We start from the raw sequence: 26,749 nt of genomic DNA, 5'->3' as shown, positions 1-26,749 counted from the left end.
TTTCTAGGTACTAAAGCTAGAGTGATGAAACAAACCAATGTGTGTCTCAGATGTGTGCCCGGTGTTTGTAACTTGGGCTTCCCTGGTGGCTCAGCTGGTAAATAATCCTCCTGCAATCTGGGAAACCTGGGTTCGATGCCTGGGATGGGAAGATGCCCTGGAGAAGGGAAAGGCTACCCACTCCAGTATTCTGGCCTGGAGAATTCCATGGACTGTATAAACTTTTGTTTGACTGTCCAAGTCCAGTGATTTTTCTAGGATATTCCTGGTGTTGACCAGTGTTCGTTTTTCCTCGAATAAAGTGTGCCTTTTCAATGTGTGTCTAGAGCCCACATTTTGGTGAGAAAAATGAATGGACTTTGGCTGCTCCAAAAAATATGGAAGACAGTCTGCCTGTTAACTGAATGATCACATAGAGGCAGACAATTTGCTTTTAGCAGTGGAAGCTCTGCCATAATGGGGAAGAGAGTTACGATAGATGAGAGCTTGTTCAGCTTTCCACCTGCTTGTCTCCTTTCCTTTCATTCTTGTCAGTTGTCATTTTGTCATTTCTGCATTTTATTCTTTCACTTTTATCCTCATCTTTGTTTCTTCTTGAGTTTGTGCTTGCTGCCAGTCCTTTTATTTACATTTCCATGATCATTTCTTGTATGTCTTCTAGTAGGTTCCTCAACAAGGCCTCATCAACAATCTTTGAATTCTTACATGGTCAAAGTCATGACTTACATGCTTGAAAATTCTTGACTCAAGATCTTTGTTTTACTTCACAGTTGTTTGTCATTTAATATTCCTGAGGAAAAATTCATTACCAGCATGGTTTTTCCCTGTATGTATAAGTAATTTGATCATTTTGTTTGACTGTCCACAGTTTTGAAGTCCAGTAATTTTTCTAGGGTACTCCCTGTGTTGATCAGTGTTAGTTTTTCCTGGAATAAGGTGTCCCTTTCAGTGTGTTCCTTGAAGTCCTGTATCTCTGGAAAGTTTTCAGGGTTTATGTGTTTAACCTTTTGTACTGTTCCATTGTTTATATTTTCTTCTTTGGAGAATTATGTATTTATTGACTTTGTCTGTTACATGTACTGTTTTTCTCCCTAATATTTTCTTATCTATAAATATTGGAATATGTATCTCATGACCTTTTTTTTAACCCATAACCACAGCACCATTATTAAACTCAAAAATTCTTTAATATTATTAAGTTCTTTAATATCATTAATATTATTAAGTTCTTTAACATCATTAGCAGATTATTGCAGTTCTCTATTGTTGTTGTACAGCTTGTTTTATCTGAACAGGATCCCATTGGTCCCCATATATACTAATTAATTGATATGTGTCTTAAGTCTCTTTTAACCTCCTCTCTCTTCCTTTTAACCTCCTCCTCTTTCTTCCTTGAAATTTATTTGTAGATGAAATTAGATCTTTTATCAGTAGAGTTCTCCACAGTCTATATTCTGCTGAGTATATGTAAATTGGTCTACAGGCTTAATTAGATTTAGATTTGGTCTTCTGACTGGAGTGCTTCATGAGTAGTGGTGACCTTTTTCTTCATTTCTGTTTTATTTGCTTTTTCTTATTTTATTCTCTGTGTCTCTTACTGTTTTTACTATGATGTCTCTTTTCTTGTTCTTTGTAGCTTTGTCTCTGCCAGTATAATCATACCTTTTCTATAATGTTTTGTAAATGAAATTACATAGTATGGAGTCTTCTGCATTAGATTTCTTTCACTTAGCATAATGCCTTGAGGTGTTTCACTAGTCTGTTTATTATTGAGTAGTATCTCCGTGATGCGTGTAGCACGATTTGTTTACCCTTTCACCAGTTGGTAGAAGTGGGGGTTATTTCCAGTTTTATCTTTCATGGCTAAAGCGCCTATGAATATTCATGTACAAGTCTTTGTGCGGAACTGTGTTTTCATTTTTTCTGGGTGAATGCCTAGCAGTGGTATTGCTGGGTCATACGGTAAGTGTGCATGTTCCAGCTTCCATTTTCTCACCAGTGCTAGCCGTTCTTGTAGATGTATAGTAGTATCTCTCTACTAACTAACAATACTGAGCATTTTTTTCATAATCTTGTTGACTAATCTTATATCTTCTTTGATGAAGTATTTTCTCAGATCATTCCTTTTTCTTTTTTAAAAAAATTGTTTGTCCTATTATCAAGTAGTAAGGTTTTTTATATTTTCTGGCTATGAGTACTTTCAGATATGCCTTGGAAATATCTTCTCCCAGTCTGTAGCTTACTTTTACTTTCTTAGTGTTTTCCAAGGAACAGGCTTTTTATTGAAACATAGTTTACTTTACAATTTTTTCCTTTTTAAGTCTTGCTTTTTGTGTTCTGTTTATCAAATCTTTGCCTGACCTTCAGTTATTAGTACAATTAAAAATTTTTTTTCTAATAGAAATGGCAATCAATAAAGCTCTTATGTTCCCCTTTATAATTCATTTTGAGATAATTTTGGTGAGATAATATGGTGTACTGTGCATATCCAGTTGTGTCCGACTCTTCACGGCCCCGTGGGTTGTAGCCCACCAGGCTTCTCTGTCTATGGAATTTTCCAGGCAAGAGTACTGGAGTAGGTTGCCATGCCCTACTCCAGGGGATCTTCCCGACCCAGAATTCCTCATCTCTTGAATTGGCATGTGGATTCTTTACCATTAGCGCCACCTGGGAAGCCCAGTATGGTGTAAAGTAAGAGTCAAAGTAAAGTCTTTTTTAGTAGTAAATCTTGAAGTCATATAGTGTAAACCCTCCAACTATGTTCTTTTTCAAAAATTGTTTTGGGCAATTCTAGGTCTTTTTTCTGCTTGGATTTTGATGGAAGGTATAGGGAATATATAGATCAGTTTGGGGAAGAGCTGACAACAAACAATACTGAGTCTTCTAATCCATCAGCATAGCATCTCTCTCCATTTATGTAGGACATCTTTAACTTCCCTCTACAGTACTTCATAATTTTTCACGTACAGATCTTATACATCTTTTGTTGTATTTAAGTGTTTCATAGTTTTGATGTTACAGTAAGTAGCATGTTTTAACTTTTGGTTGCTGCTGCTGCTGCTAAGTCACTTCAGTTGTGTCCGACTCTGTGTGACCCCAGAGACGGCAGCCCACCAGGCTCCCCCGTCCCTGGGATTCTCCAGGCAAGAACACTGGAGTGGGTTGCCATTTCCTTCTCCAATGCATGAAAGTGAAAAGTGAAAGTGAAGTCGCTCAGTCGTGTCCGACTGCTAGCGACCCCATGGACTGCAGGAGTGGGGTGCCATTGCCTTTGGTTGCTAGTATATAGAAATACAGTTGATTTTTGTATATTGAACTTGTATCTTGCAACTTCAATAAACTTACTTATCAGAACTGTAGCCTTTTTTTAAGATTCTCTATGGTGTTCCACATAGATGAATCATGAGAGCAAGATCAAAAGGGCAGAATAGTTTTTGACCCATAAATGTTAATACCAGAATGATTTGATGTGTCTACTCAAAATCATTTATTACATTTGGGACTCTAAAGTATAGTTTATCTAGGAAAAGGAAAATGTTTCTCCTGCTGTTCTGAAATTGATACTGCCTAAAAAACTCTAGTTATGTTATATTATAATCTCATCTTTCTTCCTGAGGCTAATTAGAGCATAAATTCAATGTAAATTTATATCATTAAGTTGTTCATTTGTTATACCCGTGGCCCAACTTTTCTCTTTCAGTTTGGGGAAGTCATACATTTTTGTTTTTATGTGACTTCAAACTCAGACTTTTCCTAGCTCTTTACTATTCTTATATTATTACCGTGCAAGCTTCTGTGAGAAGTCTAACTGTGGTGGATACTCATTGCCTGCCTTAGGCTAAGAAAGTGGCCAGGTTTGAGTCTACAGCATGTCTTTTGTCCTTTGGAATATTGTTTTGAATGTTTAAGCCGTTCAATTCTGCTTTACTTAGAGTGGCTTTTTCCCAATGATTGTATCCTATGTAAGTAAACAAAGAAAAAAGAAAGTGAGTTACTGTAAATCATCCTCTGGGCTGACTGGGCAGGTTGTCAAGCTAGTGAAATAGCGTAATGTACTTTGCAGGGTGGGTATTTTCCCAAGGATTATCTAAAGACAGATGTATAAAAAAGATGTTTATCAAACCTGCCCCTCTAGTGACATGATAAACGTAAGAAAACTTTAGAATCAGGGCATTAGCTAACCAGTTCTCTGCTGCTGAATGTTTTCTCCTTCCTCTGATCTATTTCATGGAAAACAGATGCTGTGTGGTAACCAGTGTTCACAGCAAATTAGAATTGGGCACCTTAGCTCCTGCTGTTCCTTCCATTTAATTTTGTTAAAAATTATGTTTCCTTGTATAAAAAGCCATTGAAACCTAAAGATGTGTCTAAACCCTGCCTCCTAATTAACCTCTAGGATTTCTTCACCCTCTCTTCTAGCTTTGGTGTCATCCCTAGCACTCCTCTGGCCATCCATACACCACTGATGCCAAACCAGAGCATTGATGTCTCCCTGCCCCTCAACACCTTGGGCCCTGTCATGAAGATGGAGCCTCTGAACAACCTGCAGGTTAGACTTTTCCTTCACTCTGAGTGTACAGGTTGATTTCTTGCCAATTTTATTTTTATATGTAAAGCAAGTCCTCTCAGATTTAGTCATGGAATAGGGTTTGAAATGACTCTGTGGAGAAGACTTATTTTTCGTTAAAATACACACACACAAAAGTCATACATTGACACAGAAAGTTGCTAATTTTTTTTAACTCAACAAACAAAAACTTTTCAAGGTGTTATTTACAAACTTTTTTCTTAAGACTTTCATAAAAGGGAATTTGAATGTTGTAAGAGTAGATTTCCCAGAGAAGGCAGTGGCACCCCACTCCAGTACCCTTGCCTGGAAAATCCTATGGACGGAGGAGCCTGGTAGGCTGCAGTCCGTGGGGTCACTAAGAGTCAGACACGACAGAGCGACTTCACTTTCACTCTTCACTTTCATGCATTGGAGAAGGAAATGGCAACCCATTCCAGTGTTCTTGCCTGAAGAATCCCAGGGACGGGGGAGCCTGGTGGGCTACCATCTATGGTGTTGCACAGAGTTGGACACGACTGAAGCAGCTTAACAGTTGCAGCAGCAAGAGTAGATTTCAGGAAAGCTATGTGGAGGTCATCTTTGAACACACTGCCATAAATAGTTGAGTTATCTGTATAATATGCATGTGGTAAGTGTAACATCAACTTAGAGGAGCTTAGAACTTTATCATGTCTATAAGAGCCTCTCTATCTTGAAAATACTGAATTTTTAGAATGCTTAAGTCCTAGCTTAGAGTTTGATTTCATTTGCATCACTTTGAATTTCTGTTTGAAATAAGCCTTCTGGGGTTTAAGCAACGTGAAGGTAGAGTAGTAAGCATGTGAATTGAAGCCACAGCAACCTGAAGGGATAAAATACAGATACAAGCCTGGAAGTTGAGGGTTTTAATGTTCACAAGGACAGAAGAGACCACCTTGGGCCGACCTGAGATGGGGAACTGTAACTGAGCTTTGCATAAAGCTGACTCCCTGGAAGGGCAAGCCCCTCAGTGAAAGGGGAACTAGAAACACATTTCCACAGAGGCCAGTGATGGGAGGAAGTTCTCTCTGACCAGGGTTCTGGTGGCTTCTTGTGAAAAATCCAGAGCCTGATTTATACTGCATAGGTACAGAATTCTCCAAACCAGTAAATGAGTATAAAGTTGGACCAGAACTGATAGAGCCTGGGATGCGTGGCAGAAGCAAATGCAAAAATGGCCCTTTTGCAACAATTTTGAACTTCAAGGCCATCAGGACTCCCATCTGAAAAGAAAATCTCTACTGAAAGTGAGCTCACAATTTAACAAAGAAAGAAAGAGGGAATGATGTACTGTGACTGACAAAAGACTCAACTAAGAGGATTGGGCATCTCCTTCTACCAAGAACTTGAGAGAATAGTCTGAATGAGACTATAAAACACGCTTTAAATGACCAACAAAAAATAACAACCTTCCACTTTTCAAGTAGGATCCCATTGCTCGGTGTCTTGGAAATACCAGTGTGGGATCCTAGTCCTCATGGTGAGACAGCAACAGTAAAATTACTAAGAGTTGAAACTAATGTTCTCCACAATGGGAGAACAGTACCAGCACACCAGGCCTGCTTGCCAGTTGACTGATTACCTTGCTGCCTCAGTAGTTGACTGCTTATTTTTCAGCAAAGAGTTTGATGATAAAGAGTGACAATGAGTGAGTCACAATATAACTTGGCTCAGTCTAGGAGAGCAGAACAAGGATTACTGTGCAGAAGGAATTGGCTGTGCTGCTATGATGAGACTAATGTGTTGAGGGGCTTTTCCAACATAGAATCCTAAAGTAAGTAAGTAACCCAAATTTACATCTGCTCTCTTTTCATGGAAATCTAACCTCCTGTTGGCTCACAGAGCCTCAAGCCAAATATTTGAGGTCAGTCAGCATGGGTGCGAGAGTGCTTTACTGTAGCAGTAGGAAAAGGAATTTGGGTCACAGAAATCAGGGCAAATTTCCTCCTCCTAAAACCAAAAGGGAACTGTGAATAAATGTCAGTTTACTTCCCTATTTGCATTTCCACTTCACATTCAGTAAAATGAACACCCCAGATGGGAACCCTCACTTGAGTTGATCTTTTTGTTTGGCTACATGGCATGTGGGATCTTGGTTCCCCAACTGAGGATTGAACTGGTGTCTCTTACACTGGAAGCTCAGAGTCTTAACTACTAGACCACCAGGGAAGTCCCAGGAACCCTCATAAAAGAGGTTGAATCTTAGTCCAAATCCTTCTCTCGCATTAGAACTAGCAAGTTTTTCATTTTCACAAACCTGACATTAAAAAAAAACTTGTGATTTTTCCATCTAAGCAGAATGTAATAAAGCAGTTCAACTTCTCTAGAGAAAACAAATTTTCCATCTGTAGTCAACTACTGATTCTCCATGCTTTCCCATGGATTCTTTCCTTTTAAGGATGTCATAATTATGGCTATTTTCTCATTTAATTGGCATTGCCCAATAGAGAAGATAAGCAAAAACTTGAAAACAGATGAAGTTTTTCCCCCTGAGAGCAGCTCTATTTAATGTCTGCTAGTGGAAGTTGAAACTAATGATTAACTGAAGATGGTGGGTTACCTTAGTTTTCAGCTTCTATTCTGCTCTTGTCCCAATATGAATAAAGAGTCAGATCTTAACTTCAATAGGCTTTGACCATAAAGATCCAGATAAAGCCAGGTAAAGATTGATTGACATTTAAACATTATAAATATATATGTTTAAATTCAAGAGCTCATGCAGGAAAAATTAGTGCTTTTCTAGTACTGCAGACCATAAAATTAGAAAAGAAAAAAAGAGTTTTAGGAAATGAAATTTGGGAAGCAGTGCGAGTTTTAGCTGTTTTGGCTAATTTGATATCTATATATAGGACAGACAAATCAGACTAGCCTCCAGAACTATAATGTAGCATTTAGTACAAAAACTTTTCATTAAAAATATCATCAAACTGCTTACTGACCTATGGTCTTTTTGAACCATTATTGAAAAAAAGACACTGTTCTCTCTTAAAATGTAAAATAGATTATACCTTAGAAAGAGCATTAAATACCTAGTAGAAATTTGAACCTAGAAAATCTACTGTACTAATAATGTTGGTTATCAAAAGCCTTTGTGAATCCAACTTATAAATATTACACAAAGCAAACTTTAGCTTGCTGCACCGGGAGCTTCTCTTGAGTTTAGCATACTGCTGCTGCTAAGTCACTTCAGTCGTGTCCGACTCTGTGCGATCCCATAGACGGCAGCCCACCAGGCTCCTCCGTCCCTGGGATTCTCCAGGCAAGAACACTGGAGTGGGTTGCCATTTCCTTCTCCAATGCATGAAAGTGAAAAGTGAAAGTGAAGTCGCTCAGTCGTGTCTGACCCTCAGCGACCCCATGGACTGCAGCCTTCCAGGCTCCTCCATCCATAGGATTTTCCAGGCAAGAGTACTGGAGTGGGATGCCATTGCCTTCTCCGATAAATATTACACAAAGCAAAGTTTGGCTTGCCCCACCGGGAGCTTCTCCTGAGTTTAGCATACTATATTCCTTTAAAAAAAGAGAATTGATGCCCTGTATTTAAATAAAACAAAAACCTTAACAAATGTCTAAATGAATTTTGTCTAAAAGAGCTTTCTCTGACTTTGATATCTTTTTCACTTCATCTGTTTCATCTGTGTTACTTGCTTAGAAACATTTTCCCAGTATACTCCTTCAAACTTGACACCTGGCAAGTGACTGCTTCTTCAAGTCAGTGTCTTCAAAAGTACAATAGAATTGTGACATAACATGTTCATCCCAGTCTTTGTATGGATGCTGTGGAGTTCTCAAATTTGCTTGGCCTCCTTTTTCACCAAGCTGTGAACTTCCGTGAGAACGTTGGTAGGTCTGTGAATATACAGTTTAGAGTTAACTAGTTCTAGAGTTAGCTAAGAAAAACCGAGTTCCCAGCCTTCTCTTCCAACTTATGGCCATTGCTGCTACTGCTAAGTCGCTTCAGTGGTGTCCAACTCTGTGTGACCCCATGGACTGTAGCCTACCAGGTTCCTCCGTCCATGGGATTTTCCAGGCAGGAGTACTGGAGTGGGGTGCCATTGCCTTCTTATGGCCATTATCTGTGTACATATTCCCAATCCTCGTATTTTCCTGATTAGAACTGTCTTAGGATTTCCTTTAATTAGTATTCATTGTTCATGTTACTGTGATTATATATACTCCTCAGAGCCGAACTATATAGTGTGATTATTTTTCTTCATAAAACTTTTTATAAGTAATTAGATATTTACCCATTAAGACTTGTCTCTATTTGTTTGCTTAATTTTTTGTGTTAACTGTCATTCATTCCTAAATTCCAGTGAGATCAAACTCTTCAAAATAGTCCTACCAGTTTCACTCTTAAAGTCTCCTTTGGGAGCCGTTTGACTGCTTTAATCTGGAACGATTTTCTTCCACACCTGAAACTGTCATCCTGTGAACTCTCTTCACCATAGCCCCGAGGATTTATTCTCTTCATCTGTCTTGTATGTTGGGTCTCCTCTTTTATTTTTCCTTCCTTGATTTACTCCTTCATTTTGATGAAGAACATACTCCAGTAGCTTCCTAAAAATAGGTGTTCAGTTCAGTTCAGTTCAGCTGTGCAGTTGTGTCCAACTCTTTGCGACCCCATGGGACTGCAGCACGCCAGGCCTCCTTGTCCATCACCAGCGTGTCATTGATGCCATCCAACTATCTCATCCTTTGTGGTCCCCTTGTCCTCCCGCCTTCAATCTTTCCCAGCATTGAGGTCTTTTCAGTGAGTCAGTTCACATCAGGTGGCGAAAGTATTGGATAGGTGTGTAGAGTAAAATTTTAAACAGGTAGCAACTTTACATGTTTTAGAATGGTTTTTTCTTCACACTTATATGATGGTTTCTGTATATCTTTCTAGATGAGAAATAGTTTTCCTCCTAGTCTGAAGTCATTCTGATTCTTGATCCTTTTCTGTGCCGTGTTCTCTCTGAATGAAAGCTTGTACAATCCTTTGCCTTTCCCTCTTCTGAAATTTCCCAGTGATATGCCTTGGTTTGTGTCTTTTTTCACCCACTGCACTAGGTCCTTATTGCGCTTTTTCAGTGTGGAAACTTGTATCCTTCAGTTCTGGGAACTTTTCTTTTTTATAGATCTCCTTTCACTTTCTTTGTCTCTCTTATTGGAAGTCTTGCTCTTAGAATGTTGACCTTCCTGGACCAATCTTCTGCTTTTTGTCCTATTTTCCATCTCCTGCTCTTTTTTTTTTTTTTGCCATAACCACGTGACATGCAGGCTCTTAGTTCCCTGAGCAGGGATTGAACCTACACCCCCTGCAGTGGCTGTGCAGTCTTAACCACTGGACCACCAGGGAAGTCCTTCTTTTTGCTCTATTTTCTAAAAACTTTTTATGAAAAAATTTTAACTCTCTGAAAGTAAGCAATCATGTAATGAGTCCCTGTGTGCTCATCCCTCAGCTTCAATAATTAATCAATCCAATGTTAGTAGCATTTCATCTTTGCTCCCTGAGCATATTCCTGCCCCATATTATTTTGAAGCAAATGTTAGACATATCATTTCCTCTGTAAATATTTCAGTGTATATATTTAAAACGGTTTCTTTTTAAAAACATAACCACAGCAACTATTGTGCACATTAAAGATTAATAAGAGTTTCTTAAACATCAGATATCTGGTCAGTGCCCAAGTTTCTGATTATCTATGTGTCTTAAACTTTTGTTTTTATTTATTTATTATTATTTGTTTGAATCAGTAAAGTGCACATATTAATGATGAGTTGATATCTCATAAGGCTCCCTAACTACCCTGTTCAATAAAATAAACCCTTAGCCACATGCAGCTATCTAAATGGAAATTAATTAAAATCAAGTAAAATAAAAAGTTTATTTCCTCAGTTGCATTAGCCACATTCAAATGTTCACATGGCTGGTGGTTATTGAAGTGGTCAATGCAGAAGTGGAACATTTCTGTCATTATGGGAGGTTCTGTTGGGCAGTGCTGATCTATGGGCTTCTTCATTTTTATGTTTGGTTTTCAGTGGCTTGACTGTTACGTACCTTGGTATTTTCATTACATTTATCTGGCTACAGGTTCACTGAACTTGGATCTGTAAATTGATAGCTTCTCCCAAATTTAGGAAGGTGGTTTGCTTTTTTTTAAATTATTTCTTCAGTTTTTTTTCAGTCCCAGTATCTCACTTCCCTTCCTTCAGAATTCCACTTCTAAGGTGGTACAAGTGGTAAAGAATCTACCTGCCTGTGCAGGAGTAGTAGAGATGTGGGTTTGATCCCTGGGTCAGAGGATCCCCTGGAGAAGGAAAATGGCAACCCACTCCAGTATTTTCTTGCCTGAAAAATTCCATGGACCAAGGAGTTTGACAGGCTGCAGTCCATGGGGTTGCAAAGAGTCAGACGCGACTGAGTATACACACGCCACTGTCACATGTAACTACTTGATTGTCCCCTCAGATTGTCCCCTCAACCCCTAAGGCTGGTTTTCAGTTGTTTTTGTTTTTTCTTTCTGTTCTTCAGAATGGGTAATTCCTGTTGATCTGTCTTCAAGTATACAGACTCTTTTCTTTTATAGGCTGCAACATTCTGGTATATCTGTCCAGTATAACTTTCATTTCAGATACCGTCCTTTTCAATTCTAGGATTTCCATTTGGTGGAATTTGCTGGAATTCCGCCTCTGTTCACTCAGGAATACAACTGGAGAACCATGTTTCACAGCCTTCTCTTCTTCTATTCCACTTCTACCCTTTGGCCATCCCTTGGGCATGAGGATATGTTTACTGACCCTCAGAAAAAGTGACCAGTAGAAGTATCTCAGACAGGACCTGGAAACAGTGTTAGGGCTTTTTAGCTAGGAAATTCTGTGTTTTCTACCTGGGCATGTCTCTTTGGCCACATGGATTCTTGTGTAGAAGGGTTCAGAGGAGGCCAGAGGAAGATCAGAGTATGGCCCTCTAAACCGTAAGATCCAGGGTAGGACCTCCACCCACCTATCACGAACGCATCTCGAATCCTCTGTCAGTACTTTCATGTCTGTCTTTTGGGAGCTGGCTTAATTCTTCCAAAAATTAATCCTTGACTCTCCTGTTTAGAATTTAAAGGCTTTCTACCAGCCTCCTGGGAGCTAAACTGGGAAGGAGGACTGGAGAGTCTCAGCACTCAGTATGCATAAATTCCCTTATCCCCCCACCCTCAGCCATGTCTAGCATTCCCTTCAAAGTACTATCTATCTTATCTCCTCTGAAAGAATCAGTCTTTAAGTTTTATTGAGGGGCTGAGGTAGCTCAGGGTGGTATGGAGATCTCGGACTCAGTTTCTTCATCCTCTTTTTTTAACGGTCCCTTCATCATTTCCCCTCCATACAATTCCAGACGTGCTACCAGTCCTAAGACTTTGAGAATTGTGCAGTGTTATTGCTAACAGCATTTGTTTTACAGTGCCAAGATTTTGTTGCTGCTGTGTTTTTTTCTTTACCATCTTTGTGAACTTATACCCTTAATTCTTTTTTCCTTTTAATTATGGCTGAATTCTTCCAGGAGAAAGAAAATTTAAATGTGATTTGAAGTCTACTATCTTTACCTAAAAGTCTCATGACACCTTCATAAAAATCCTTCTTTCCTTCCTTCTGTACTTCTTTGTGGTTAGAGGTTAACCTGTAGATAAATAATTGATCCTTTAGTGTATATGGTTTTTTATTATGTATCTTTGTATCCTCTTTAAACCCCACTTAAGTTTTGTTTAATAAGAGGATGGATATTAATTACAGAAAAAAGAAATAATGTCTCAGTTTTTTCTTTGACTGTCCCTTCTAAAACAAGGCAGTATTCATCAACCCTGTTCATTTAACCTTTGAATGATTAGGGCAAGAAGTGCTAAGGATGCTAGCTGCAAAGGACACAATCTTATAACCCCATTTATTCATGTCTTTAAGATCTTTGTTCACCAAAAGGGTTTTTTTTTTTTTTGGAGGGGTGGGGGTTGTGTTGTTATGTTTTTTGGCAGTGTATGGCCCTGAGAAAATTCTGTCCCTTGCTACTCCCACATTGCAGTTCCAGCCTATGAGACAATCAGTTGCAGATGGTGCCTGTCCCTGATATTTCATGTCTTACATATGTCCGTTCACACTCAGAAGGCCTACAGCTGTAGCTATTGTACCAGAAAAACCGGTAAATGCTTCCAAACGGAAGACCTTTTAAGCAGCTTCCATCAAAGGAAGCAAACCAGCTTGGCATTTACTGACTTTTCTTGACTGTTGTGCAAGCCAAACAAGTTCAGTATTAAAGCCTCCTTTGGTCTTCCAGGATCCACAGCTGAGGACTGTGCACTCTGGTTGCTTTTATGGGACCACACGCTGCTTGAACAGACATTGAGTCCTTGAAGTGGTGGATCTTAGGAAAACTATAAGAGATTCCCAGGTCACAGATAGATCCAGAGCTGAAAATAACCCCTATAGACAGGACAGAATCTGAAATATTCCATTAACAACCTGTAGGAAATGGTTATGAAAGATCTTGGTTATGAAAGATGAAAATATTTTACCACCAAAGAGAAAAGAGAAAATTGCTTGTCATGATTGCTATTTCAATTTTGATATATTTTTCATGTCACATCAGTACTATAAATGTGTCCTTTAATCTCATCTGAGAAGTAGAGTATCTTATATACTAAATGTTCCTTTTTCACTCAGTTGGCCCTATAGAGAACCTCCTTATCCTTTATGTCAAGATAATCAAGATTCTCTAAACAACATCTTTTGTCTTTCTATAACCAGAACTCAACTATTGGCTTCTGGTACTCCCTTCTGCGAATATGTTTGTCAGTAGCAGCTGCCCTGCTTGAATAACCACACATAAGCAGTAGATAAAAATTCTGTATCCTAATAGGCTGACATGGTCTAGCAAATTATAAATCTGGCTTCAATGGTAGGAGACAGTTGTTCCTAAAACCCAGAATTCAGTTCTTAAAACACCCAAGCTTGAGAACTAGTCATCATTAAAAAGAGCCTGTGAGATGATTACCCAAGTAATAGAAGCCCATGCTTGGCCACATGATACTAAATTTCACATAGTTCTGCAGGGTAATAGAAGTGATTTGTGGGTTTCATCTATTAAAATTTCAACCATCTTTATATCACGTTAGCAAGTCAAGAGTTGATGAAAATTGAATTAGTTTTGTATTTCTGGTTAGATAGATGATTGGAAAATAGATCTGTATGCAGTAGAGGACTTCAAATTCTGAATAAAAAGTAGGTACCTCTTTCTAGTCCTTACGTTCTCATTGTGGCACATAATTTTTACACAAAGCCTTGGGGCACATTATAGGTTGGAATTAAAGGAAACACCCTGGGATTTTCCTAAACTGGATTGAAGCCCACTTGAGAGCCATATCTTGCCCTCATTCATGTTTAGCTCTCTTAATACCTTGTGGCATCATGTTCAGTGAGATTGGAAAAGTTTCTTTTATTCACAGTTTTGTAGGGTGAGGTTATACATAGGTTTCATGGTATTGAGATCAGGTTTTATACAGTAAGTTTCTCTCTGAATGAAGACTCACGAGGCCTGAAAATTGGTCAGGTGGACCTATAATGAAAATATACCCAGTCTGAATTCATTTTCTCTTTTATTCTACTTCAGGAGAGCCTAAGTTTTGTGGAAGGACTTATGTTTGTGTTCTGCAAATAAATGTCAGTTTTATTATTCTAACTTTAATGGAAAACAAATGTGGAGACACTAGTAAATGTGGTTAGACTCAGTTACATTGGAGACAAAGGAAAACAACATTTAATCATTTTTGAAAAGTATGTGAATTTGGTCTTAGGCTTAGTGGCAACATTCCACTGAAGGAGTGGGAAAGCAGATACTCCAAATATGAAAGCACAGAACTTCTCAAATCCATAGCTCATTCCATAGCTCATGCTGTGTTTCTGACAATAGTTTCTGCCCCTTCTGTATATGACCTGATTCCCTGGTAAAACTGCCCAGAGATAGCGTCTCTGCACAATGGCCTACCCATCTGCCCAGTCATCTGACAGCCACCTGTGTCTGCTTTTTGTCTATGCTGAGGTTAAGTAATACAGCAGAGAGTTCATAGGCACACCTGTGAACCCTCTTGATTTCTAACTGGCTAGAACCTAGATTAGATTCTAGATCACTTTCATCTCAGGATTTTAAAATAATGTTCATTCACTCTCATTACTGAAGTTTATTCTTCTGTTGAGTTTTCTTTGTGTCTTCAGTCCCATGACATACCAGACTGGGGTGTGGAATATCTAATAACTTTAACTGATAGTTTATTAGTCCTTTCTTCACCATTTTGTGGTTCAGTACAGTATGTACAAAATGTACTTTAAAGTTTTAACAGTAAGCCCTGCATAGCAAACAGATCATGATGCCTTTTAATGGTAAATAGTATTCAGTAGTGCAACAGCTGCAGTCATGGGCACATCAGCCCATCATAGCAAGGTACACAGAGCTGTAAAGGCTAAAAGAGATCCTGCTTTTAGGGTTAGAGTCTGTGTAGGTTGGGCAGAACCTGTTTAAGGTAAGACCTTGGGTTTGGGGAACTTACCTGTTGGAAAGACTGAAAGGCCTCTGAAAATACTGTTGGCTGTTTCTGGCATCTGAAACTGTAGAGAGTAATTCTGTCGAAGACTGCTGGAGGAGGAGGGCATCTGGGGCTTGTGATAAAGGTTTCTGGGTGGTAACCAAATTGATCAGTATAGCATGGCAGGTTGGTTCTGTATTGACAGAAAAGAGATCAAATTACCTTTGCTGTGAGTTTTCTGATTTATTTTGCCTAACGTGTAAAACTAATAATAAGGAAGCTACCTGGAGCAGGAACAGATGCAGTATATCTTGGCATCATTTTCCCTTGACCCAGTGGTCCCTGTGAGGCACACGGCTGCCAGTGACCCTCTCCACAGGTCCTAGCAGAGTTGTAATGGTTGCTTAATTCTTGCTGTGCCAGTGCCCTGTTAGGCACGTGTTTACATCACTAGTGTAGAAGAGCTTGCATTGGTATTCTTTCCAAGCAGAAAAGCCCAAGTCCTAACAGTGGTCCCCAAGTCCCTGTATGATCCAACCATGTCTTCCACCTGCTCCCTACCTCATTGACTTCATCTGCTACTGCTCCCCTCACTCCACTTGGCCACACTGGCTTCCTAGTGGATCCTCAGACTGACCGGTATGCTGCTACCTCAGGGCCTTGGAATTGGCTGTTTCCCACGTGTGGGATGTTCCTTCTCCCAATTGTCGTATCTGCTTGACTCATTGCCTCCTTCAGGCTTTTGGTAAAACAGGACCTTTCTGATAAAGCCACCTCACTCTATTCCCAGTATTCTTGATCCCCTTTTTCCTTATTCTCCCCCGACCCTCAGAGCACTTATCCATTTTAAATACTGTTTATTGTACTTAATTCATTTTTGCCTCTCCCCCTCCCACCCGTCACCCCCTAACCCAACGCTTCCTGACAGGAACACAGACTTCAAAAGGGCAACAGTTTTTGTCCTAGTTTTTTTTTCCTTCATAACTTATTCCCCAGTGCCTGGAGCAATGCCTGGCACACAGTGGGTGTTTAATAAATATTTGTTGTTGAATGAATCTTTTTGCTTTCATTTAAGAAAGTGTTTACAAGTATCTGGTGCCTCCAGTTCTTGAACCAGACTTAGCAAGGCCATCTCCTCATCATAGCAAACGGTGTCCCTAAACACACTCTCTGCCTCTTGTTTCTTAGTGGCCTTGCAGTCCTCCCACTGCTCCTTTAATACCTTTTTACCTGGATGGGTCATGTCGTGGTTTAATCTGAGGTCTACAATCACAAATTCATTTTTCTCTCTAGTGGGCAGACAAACATTAGAAGCTACTGCTTTCTTTACTCTGTTCATTGATAATTTCAAAAGGCACAGCACATTAATGGACCTTATTTCCAGGACTGGTGATAACTAGGATAATAGAACATGTGACTGTTCTAATGTTTAGGGAACTTTTTCTGTTACTAACCTATGTTTTTGTGCCACTTCAAAATAAAAAAAATTGTTACCGCACAACTATTAAACCATTATCCTAATACCATCAAATTATTTGTATAATATTCTCAGAATAACTTTGAAAACTCGAGGATGCTCTGTAAGTGCTCAAGCCCCAGGGAAAAGCAGAATCGTTCAGATATCTGACAGGAAATGGAGCTAAGCAAACCTTTCTGGGAGACCAGAAAAAAAGCCTGTTTCCTAATTCTGATGGAAGGAAGTAAAGTGATAAGGAGGCACACTTTGAAAGGAAGGGCAGAGAGGGATGTCTTTGGCCCGTGGATGAATCTCATGGTTCATTCTTTGCTTTCAGAAAATAGTTCTTTTCAAATAATACTCAAAACAGTCTAACTTTTGCCTTTGAAAAAGGGAAAAAAATTTTTAAAGGTAATGGTCTAGCACGTCCCAATTCCAGATTTTTCTGCATGTGCTATCAGAAGAATTTGCTTTTGGGGGAATGGGGGTGGTTGTTTATCAGTTCGGAGGTAAGCAGTAAAAAGATTGGAAATCCTAAACTGAAATTCACTTTGGGATGATGAGGTGTCACATGCTGGCACTGGAGGTTGTCTTGAGAGTTGAAGGGTTTGAGTTCAACCTGACTCTGTAGTTCAGCTGGCTTTAGTGGTGGCTTTGGGTGGACTTCGAAAAGAAGCTTCTTGAAAGAGTCCCTCCACAGAGGCAGTCTTTCATGAAAATTGTGACCTTTCTACTTTTTTCCAAATGGCTTTGAAGGAGACGGGAATGCCTTTTTTTTTTTTTTTTTTCTGAAGCAGTAGTTGAGAGTCTAACTTAAGTTGCAGAGAATTACCGAATTTGATTCCAGTAGTTCAAACCCTACTGTGCTTTGGGGTTCTTCTAGTGTATACAGCTTTTGGAGACCATCATTCTGATTTACTCCTGCCTAAATCAGAGGTTTTTAACAGCTTTTTGTTGGCTTGTTTTAATATATATTATTTATTTACTTATTTTCGGCTGTCTTCATTGCTTTGCACGGGCTTGTGGCAAGCCGGGGCTACTCTGTTGCCATCCACGGGCTTTTCATTGTGTTGTCTTGTGGAGCACAGACTCAAGGGCGCGCAGGCTTCAGTGGCTGCAGCATGTGGGCTTAGGCGTTTCAATTCCCAGGCTCTAGAGCTTGGACTCAATAGATGTGGCTTAGTTGCTCCATGGCACGTGGGATCTTTCTGAATCAGGAATGCAGGAGAACCCGTCTCCTGCATTGACAGGTGGATTCTTTACCACTGAGCCACCAGGAAAGCCCAGTTTTTACCAGTTTAATCTGAGAGTCTTCTAAACTAATGTCTGTCTATACCTCTTTACATCTTAATCTTCTCTTTGGTGTTCTGGCGATTTAATCTGCCTACACCCCAGTTCATGGTGTAAACTATGTGGGAGGTTTCTGAGACTGAGATTGAGCAGATTGCGTGACAGAATGGGGACTCCGGGAGGAGGCAGAGCTGCATCAGCTTTAGTAGCTTTTGGTTTCTCCTCACCTTTCAAAAGGAGAAGGAAATGGCAACATATTCCAGTATTCTTGCCTGAGAGTCCCGTGGACAGAGGAGCCTGGTGGGCTGCTCTCCATGAGGTCGCACGGAGTTGGGCACAACTGAAGCAACTTAGCATGCATGCACTGGAGAAGGAAATGGCACCCCACTCCAGTATTCATGCCTGGAGAATCCCAGGGACGGAGGAGCCTGGTGGGCTGCCGTCTATGGGGTCACACAGAGTCGGACACGACCGAAGCGACTTAGCAGCAGCAGCAGTAGCACCTTTCAAAAACAAGAGAGGTTGTTTCTTAGGTTCTCATTCCCATTCTAAAACCCAGTACTATGAATACCACTAGAAGATTTATAGTTTAAGAGATCATCCGGGGGTCTCTTCAGAGCTTTCCCTTCTATTCTGAAAGCCTCTATTCTGTAAGGAGGTACAGATAGACATTAGTTAGCCTTGGAAATATCAAATGCTGAAGTGCAAGTTGTTGCCCAAGAAATTAGGGTTTTGAAGCTACTGCTTTTATTGGGACGAGTGGAACCTGTCAAATTTTCCCTGTAAAGGACTCTACTGGCCACATACTCTTAACAGTGAAAGTAAACAGGTATGGCTTTTATCTATCATAAACAGCAGATAGGCACTCTTTGAGGGCTGTTCAACTGCCATACCATCCATCTGATCTATTGGGTGCACTAGGAAAAAAAAAATAGAGGGTTCTTGGTTGAATCTTAGCCTTGGAAGTAAACTAAAGATGCTTCTTCAGGTTAAAATGTAATTAGCATTGGAGGAAAGTAAATTGCTATTTTCTATGGTGGATGGTGGCACTAGTGGTAAAGAAGACACCTGCAATGCAGGAGACATAGGAGATGGCAGGTTCGATCCCTGGGTCAGGAAGATCCCCTGGAGAAGGGTATGGCAACGTACTCCAGTATTATTGCCTGGAGAATCCCCATGGGCAGAGGAGCCAGGAGGGCCACAGTCCATAGGGTCGCAAAGAGTTGATCACAAGTGAAGTGACTTAGCACACACGCATGGTGAGTTGCATGCCTATTCCTGCTATATTTTTAACTCTATTCAGACACTGTCAAATATTATAGATAGACCTCTTTTGTCAGGATGTCTCTGAAAGGTCTCAGGTAGTTTATTGGTCAGTAGGATTTGAAGTGGAAGACCATATTTAAACTAAAAATTATAGGTATTTTTTCACATTGACTGGGAATGCAGCACTGCAGGTCGATTTAACTCCAGCAGCTAGCAGAGAGCCTCTTCTGCTTGAGTCTCAGATGACATATCACACAGTTGGAGGCAGTGTCATTAAAAACCTGTCACTCAGAGCCATTCCTCTAGGCTCTGTTACTATATAGTGTGGTGCTTAAAACACATCTGAATCATCATTCCTCAGACAACTGGTGAAGGTTGGCGTCACTGCCTAGTCCTTGGTTCGACCAGCCTGCAGATAATCTCTCTCAAAGCTAAATAGAGAGGAAGAAAAAAGGGGGAAAAAATTCCTCAGAGACTGGGAAAGGTCACAAGTGACGTCACAGAAGAGTAGATGATACACTCTCAAAGGTGAGCTGTGTACCGCTTGCCTTGAATTTTCTTGTGGCAGTGCCTCCTGTAGTGATCTGTGGGGAGAGGTGTAGGTAGAGGCCCCATTTGCCAGAGTCAGACCGAGTTCATCTCGTACCTTTTTATAGCACTTTTGAGCGCACTGGAACAAGGTTAGAATATTAATTCAGCCTGCTCATCTCCAGCTGTGCCGCCAGAAAGGGGCTGCAGCCCCTGCAGCAGGCTTTCTGTACTATGGAGAGAAACTAATTGCTGGTTACAGGCTGAAGCTGTCAGGCTGCTCTTTCCCCAGCAGCCACTGAAAGTAACTTGTAAAACTCATTATTATTATTAAGCGTTTCTAGCCCACTTTTGTGTTTTCCAAGTGCCTCATAATCACTTCTTTTTGCTCTTCCTATTGATGTCCCTGAGAAGCAAGTAAATATTGTTGTGTCCCCATGTTGCTCGTGGCAGACCAGAGGAACACAGGATTTAAGTAATTTGGTTCTTGGTACCATCTGGGATCTGCTTTAGGCATCCTCAGAGCAGAAACTGAGGTGTGCACCCTGTTCCTAAGCTCACTGAGCCCAGTTCCTCACTGCTTGCTTTATCATTTGCTGAGTGAATATTTAGGGCTTTTATAGATTTTGGCTGCAGCTTACATAAGAGGTACATTTTGCATAGTGTATTCACACATACGGTACATAAAACTAAAACAGTTTCAGGAGCCATTACTTACTCTTAGTGAGATACACTATGACATTTTCTATTCTATTACTTATTTGGCCACACTGTGCAGAATTTCTTCGACCAGGAATCGAACTCACGTCCCCTGAAGTAGAAGCATGAGTCTTAACCACTGGCCCTCTAGGGAAGTCCCTTCTATTATATTTTTTTATGCCAGTTACGTCCCACTAAACAAATTTTAAGAATCACCAATTGGTCGTGACCCACAGTGTTTAAAACCACCTTGTTAAGAAGTACTTGAGGCTGAAGAATACACGTGTATTCTCTGGAGCATCAGTTTTGTTTACAGATAAGTGAAGAAGCACATTTCATATTAAAATGCTTGGATTCATTATGGGATAGCAAGGAAGTTCAAAGAAATTTTGTTCTTATGGGCTACTTCATACTATGCCCCTAATCCTGATCCTTACCCCTACCTCCACCCCAGTATATATGTCCATTCTTTCTTCCTCTGTTAAAGGAGGTACACTGGGAAAAACTTAAGAAGTACTGTCCTTTTGGAAACTTTAGTCCGGGTTCATGTCTTGTCCAAGCCCAGTGGCCGTCAGGAACTTAGAGCCATGTATTTTACAGTCATTATTCTTACTGAGCCTTTACTCTGTGCCAGTCACTGTTTCAGAAACTGAGAAGAGAGTAGTAACAAGAGACAAAAATCCCCTACCTTGTGGAACTTGCGTTTTACTGGAGGTGTGTTATGTGGCACAGGGACAGGCAGTGCACCAATAAATCAGTAAAAATGTGTGACAGATAAGAGCAATGGGAGAAAAAGCAGAGCTTGAGCTAGGGAGTCCTGGAGGTGGAGATTGGGTGGTATGATTTCATAAATACGTTGGTCATGGAAGACCTACATAAGAAGATAATGCTTGATTAAAGCAAAGACCTAAAGGAGGCCAGAATAAACATTGCAGATTTCTGGTGGGAGAGGATTTCAGACAGAAGAAACACAAAAGGTTATGAGATAGGAGCATGCCTGGTGTGTGCAAGGCACAGCAGCTGGCTCCCATGGCTGACGCGAGAGTCCCAGCATGTGACAGCAGAGAGGTAACAGGCATCTGACCATAGGCAGTTATAATTTTGGGTAATCATTGGAGGCTCAAACACGGAGATATCTATGAACTGACCTACATTTTAAGATCACTCTGATGCTGTGTTGAGAAGAGGCTGGGAAGTTAGGTGTTGAAGGTGGGGAAGACAAGTGCAGAAGCAGAGACACCATAGAAAGCCTTGCAGTATTTCGTTTACTGGGTTTGGAAAGTCAGCAGGAGGTTCCATTTAGGGATGAGGAGAGGAGATCAAGAATTTGGTTTTGGGCATGTTCATTTTGAGGTATCTGTTAGTTATCCAGGTGAAGATACTAAGTAGGCAGTTGGATATGTATGTGATAATTGATTTGCCATAGGCAGGCTAGACATCACTGTGAAAGCTCTTAGAAGGTACTTCTTTAGCTTGTCTGGATTAAGTCTTTCTGCTCTGTACCTGTTGGGATAGTGAATTTCAAAATAAGAAAACAAAGAACTCCCCTTTCTCCCTCTGAAGCAATCAATATCATACTATAAGGTTTACTCAGTTCTATTTCAGAGTAGCCGCCATCTGGGTTAAAATTGAACTGGCTTCATACTGTGTTTTCCTTGATTCTTTTTTTGGCCTGGACTCCTGAAGAGTTATTGGCATATTCTTAGAGACTCGTATTCTTTGGGTTGTGTCTCCCACCTGTGTTACTCTTGCCCCACACTTAGATGCTATGTTCAGTGACTTGGAACCAGGTGAGCCCACGTGTCGCCCTGTTGCCCCAGCCTTGCCCTGTCGTGTGTCCCTGTGCCCAGTGGGCCGCGTGAGTGGTGAAAGGATGTTTGCCTATGAGTGATAGGGAGGTTTAAAAAAAAAAGGTTGAGAAACCAGTGTTTCATTCCATTTGGTCAACTTCTTCCCTTTAATCAAAGGGAACAAGTATTTATTGAGTCACTGGGATGTGAGTGAAGATGAGAGCCCCTGCATGAGCAAGAGACCGTGTTTTGTGGGTGAGGCATAGATAAATGCTTATTTATGCTACAGTGGAAGTTCATGGTGTGGGTGCGATGGAGGGGAGTTAGAACCTTCCTGAGAAATCCTTGTCAAGCTTGAACTAAATCTTCAGATTAAATAGATATTTTCCAGACAGATAAAGCTTTAGGAAAAGAACATATTAAGCAGAAAGAACAACATTAGTGTTTGGAGAGCAGGAAGTTATTTTGATATGCTTGACGTTAAGGAAATGGACTAGAGACATAGGCAGGGGCCACATCCAGGGGAACCATATACGTTTGAAATAAATGCAGTTCTAGCCTGCATTTTACAGGCTATGTTTTACTCTACAAAAGAGGAAAAGTTTGAGAGCAGCAAAATGCAGATTTTGAAGAGCTAATGTAATAGAGATGAACCACTTCTTCCAAGGAATGCTCTGTGCGTTGATCCTATAAGAAGATGACGTTTGACCAGGAGCACAGTCGCAAGAGGAATCATTAAACTAACAGTTTCCCAGTAAGCCTTTCTTTAAAAATCTCTCCTGATATCTCTCATTAGCATAGTTGTAATACTACATTTGAGCATGTGAAAGATTCAGGTAAGTCTAATGTGGTTATCTTAATTATGAAAAATTCTGAGTAAAGTGTACAGCAGAAAATGGTGAAAGAAGAGGGAACTTTTCTTTAGGAAACATTTGTTCACAGTACTTAACTGTAAGTCAGGCACCGTTCTAAGTGCTCTGCAAATATTAACTTGCCTCATAACGACCCCATGCATTCAGTGCTGTGGTTATCTCTGTTCTTTAGGCAAGAGACTGAGCTGAGTACTCCTGCCTCGGGTCACACAGCTAGTAAGGAACAGTCAGCATGGTCAAGTGGTCTGGTCTGGTCCCTGAGTCCATGTTCAAAACCACTGTGTCTGCTGCCACCAATTTGGGTGTGCCAGCTTCTCAGATAATTTATCTAGAGCAGAAACCTAGGGATAGGCTTTAGGGTCTCCTGAAACCCCTAAAGTTTTGGTGGAAACATTGCATGAGTTTTATATGTTTGTCAAAAGGGTCCTCAGGGCAGAATGGTTTAGCACTGCTGACCTAGAAGAGCTTTCACATCTTTTCCATGGTTAAAGGGCTCCAGTTGGTTTAAGGATTCCCTAAGAAGCACAGGCTATTTATACGCTCAAGAGGACTTCCTAGGTAACATTGTTCTAAATTAATTACTTGTCTGGTTAGTCTTCTTAGAAACTTTTTCAAAAAATAGGTGTGCCAGGTCCCAGAAATTGGTTTATTTGTTTGTTTTTTAAATACAGGATGGAGTCGAAGATTCTGTTTTGAAAAATCTCTCCAGATGATTCTAATATAAGTCTTTGGTTAAGAATCATTAATATTATCTCCTGGAGGACATATAACCCACACGAGCCCACTTGTACCACCTCCAGTTTGCACTTCTGAATGCCCTTTTCAGGGCCTGGCACTCCCTCAAGGTGTTCTTGGTGCCCTTATTTGCAGTAAAGAGTTCCCCTTCTCTTAACTGCTGAGTACCAGATGAATTAGAAAATACATCTTTCCCGGAGACCTGCAGCTGGTATAATCTTTTTGAAGTGATGCTCTAGTACATCTTAAAGAGTGTCAAGGTCCCTCTTTCCTGAGGTTAGTTACTCTGGTTGCATTCACCAGACTCAAGCTTTTGGGGACTCCTGCTGTCCCAGCATTTTGGGCATCAGATTATGTGATAGAGATTAGAAACTCCTAGGGGTTGGTAACTGAAAGTTTCAATGCCCAAGTTTCAAGGAAAGTAACTTGATAAATTCTTCTGGGAAGGAGTAGAAAGATATCAAGTAGATACACCCAAACCAAATTATGGAGGATGAAATAAAGTTACTGTTTAAGGTGGAGAAGATGAGTTGATAAGTGTAGACATGCTTGCCCCCAAGAAGGTGGGAGGAGAATGGTGGTGCTAGATAAGCACTTTTTACCTTTATTTTTTTAAAGAGAAATAGTCATGGTTACTGATTGTAAAACTCACCCAGAGAAATATTTTTCTGTGGCACTAAGAGCATAGATAGGAAAATCACCAGTGACAGAAACCAGTGGGAAGCATGGTTTCAAGCAGTTTTTCTCCTATGTCTCCCCTCATACATATTTGCTTCTTACAATCTGCCTCAGTTTAGGAAGATTTTCTGAATGGTGTTTCTGAATGGGGCAACCAACAGTATTGCCCCTAAACACAAGTATTATACGTATTGTAGTTTAAAAAATATATATATAAATAGCTTCTGCTGGATTGAGCAGGCCACGGTAGAATCACAGCCTGTGCACATCCAGAAGTTTGTGTTGTGAGAAGAAAACTCATTTCTTCATTCACTCAAAGGCTTTGCCTTAGAGTCATCAAATTTACGAGTGTTTGACCCAAACTTTTATAGTCATATGACTTAGGAAGTAAGAAAGCACTTTAAAACTCATGTCAGAAAAAAGGTAAGGGCATTATGACACCAGTTACTATGGAGAGAGAAAAATCACTGTAGAGTCAAATTTGCATTTGAATCCTGGTTTTTCTGTGTGCTTGCAGTGTGGCCCTGAATGTTACTTAATCTTTCAGTTCTTCATCAGGAAAATGAGAGGGGAGTACCATTTACTACTTTGTTTGGGATAGTTATAATGAGGATATCATGAGTTATAATGAGGATTAGAAATACCTGTTAATACAGGTACTTAGTGATAGCAACAGCAACTACTAAAATAACTGAGTAGACTATTACAGGCATAGAATATTTGCCTTGAATTTATCCCTCATGGAGTGGGCAGAGTTGCAGGTTGTCGATCGATGGTGCTCTGATAGTGGAGTAGGTAGGGGCATACTTTCCAGTGTATGGGCTGGTGTGTCTTAATTTGGGGTTTCCTGTACTGCCTAAAGAGGAAGGAAATTGGATGGTATATTTCTAGACAGTAACTGTTCTTTCCCTCCTACCTGCCTTCTTATGATGTCCTAATTTTCCCTTCCTACTTTCCTGGCAGGTGGCTGTGAAAAACAATATTGATGTCTTCTACTTCAGCTGCCTCATCCCACTCAACGTGCTTTTTGTAGAAGATGGCAAAATGGGTAAGTGTGTCCTCCTGTCCTGCCAAATATACCTTCGCCCTTCCTCTGAACGCCAGGTGGAGCGTATCCCCAGAAGTTCAATTTATCTTGAGGTTTAAAAAAATGGGGGATGGCTATTCTAAAGCTCTGATAACTGCTGATTATGTATTTGCCTGAGTCACAGTTGATCTTGCTGTGCTGTTGGTCTTTAAATCACAATGCCCACTGTCTGAATAAGCCAGTCACCACAGCAGACAGTAAATGGCTTGGTGACAAGTAGATGTGGATTGAAATCTCAGCTTGGCTATTTGTTAGCTTTGTGACTATAGCGAGATGCTTAGTTTTTTTGAGTTTCAGTTTCCACGTTTACAAAGCAAAAATAGTTTTTTGTAATGACTTGAGATAATATGTGCAGGTTTTAGCACTTAGCCCTGTCTTGAGTTCTTACTGTCTCAAGATACGAATTCAGTGATTTATAATAAACTGTTAGTACTCCCCATGTGGTGGTTGATATTTCTCTCTTCCCTTACTTAGGAAACCACCAGCTAATAAAACTAGCTTATATTGATACATATTAAGTTGTATTGGCATTTTATTGGTTTGATTCTTACAATAACTCTTTGGGTAGTATAGCAGGTATAATATATGATGGAATTAAGGATCAGAAAGGTCAAAAGACTTACCCAGAGTCACCTAAATAGGAAAACTGTGGAGCCAAAACAAGCCTAGTTGTAAAGTCTTTCCCAGTGTATATTAGTGCGACTCATGAGGGATTAATTAACCTGGAGCACAGCACTGGTGCATAGCTAAGCATTGGCTCGTCTCAGACTGCCACTGGCTGCACTGCTGGAGCCAGCACGCCAAAGGGGAAATGGTACGAGGGCTCAGATGTCAGACTGTTGCCAGATTGTGCACACCCAGCCTTTACCTCTGCTTCCCCCACAGAGCGCCAGGTCTTCCTTGCAACATGGAAGGATATTCCCAATGAAAATGAGCTTCAGTTTCAGATTAAGGAATGTCATTTAAATGCTGGTGAGTGATAACTCTAACTTCCATTTTCATCTTAGTATATTCAGTTAGATAGTTGAAAATTCTGTCTTCTCTTTACCTATCTCTTTTTTTCACAGCTACCTATTTCTAGTGAGTAAAGGGTATATTACTTTGCAGACTTCTCATTAAACACTTGGGATGTTTTGATGGTAGGCACTAGATTAGCTACAAAGCTGACAGATTTAAGAACTAGAATGGATCCACATGCCCAGTTGTCTAGTAGTTGAAC

At 40.3% G+C, this 26,749-nt stretch overlaps 1 protein-coding gene across 3 annotated transcripts in view; it reads left to right on the top strand.

Annotated features, from left to right (window-relative positions):
* Positions 1-26,749, top strand: part of AP2B1 (adaptor related protein complex 2 subunit beta 1) — a 108,343-nt gene that overhangs the window by 68,496 nt on the left and 13,098 nt on the right. For all 3 annotated transcript variants that reach the window (XM_019981350.2, XM_019981349.2, XM_070772648.1), the window contains 3 exons: positions 4,420-4,549; positions 25,407-25,491; positions 26,416-26,502. In XM_019981350.2, coding sequence (XP_019836909.2) covers positions 4,420-4,549; positions 25,407-25,491; positions 26,416-26,502 — 302 coding nt within the window. The remainder of the gene's footprint in view (positions 1-4,419; positions 4,550-25,406; positions 25,492-26,415; positions 26,503-26,749) is intronic.

This window comes from Bos indicus, chromosome 19 (genome assembly GCF_029378745.1).
Source record: "Bos indicus isolate NIAB-ARS_2022 breed Sahiwal x Tharparkar chromosome 19, NIAB-ARS_B.indTharparkar_mat_pri_1.0, whole genome shotgun sequence".
In the NCBI taxonomy this organism is placed as follows: Eukaryota; Metazoa; Chordata; class Mammalia; order Artiodactyla; family Bovidae; genus Bos; species Bos indicus.
The sequence above is the reverse complement of the archived record's forward strand: the minus strand, read 5'-3'. Positions and strand labels throughout refer to the sequence as shown.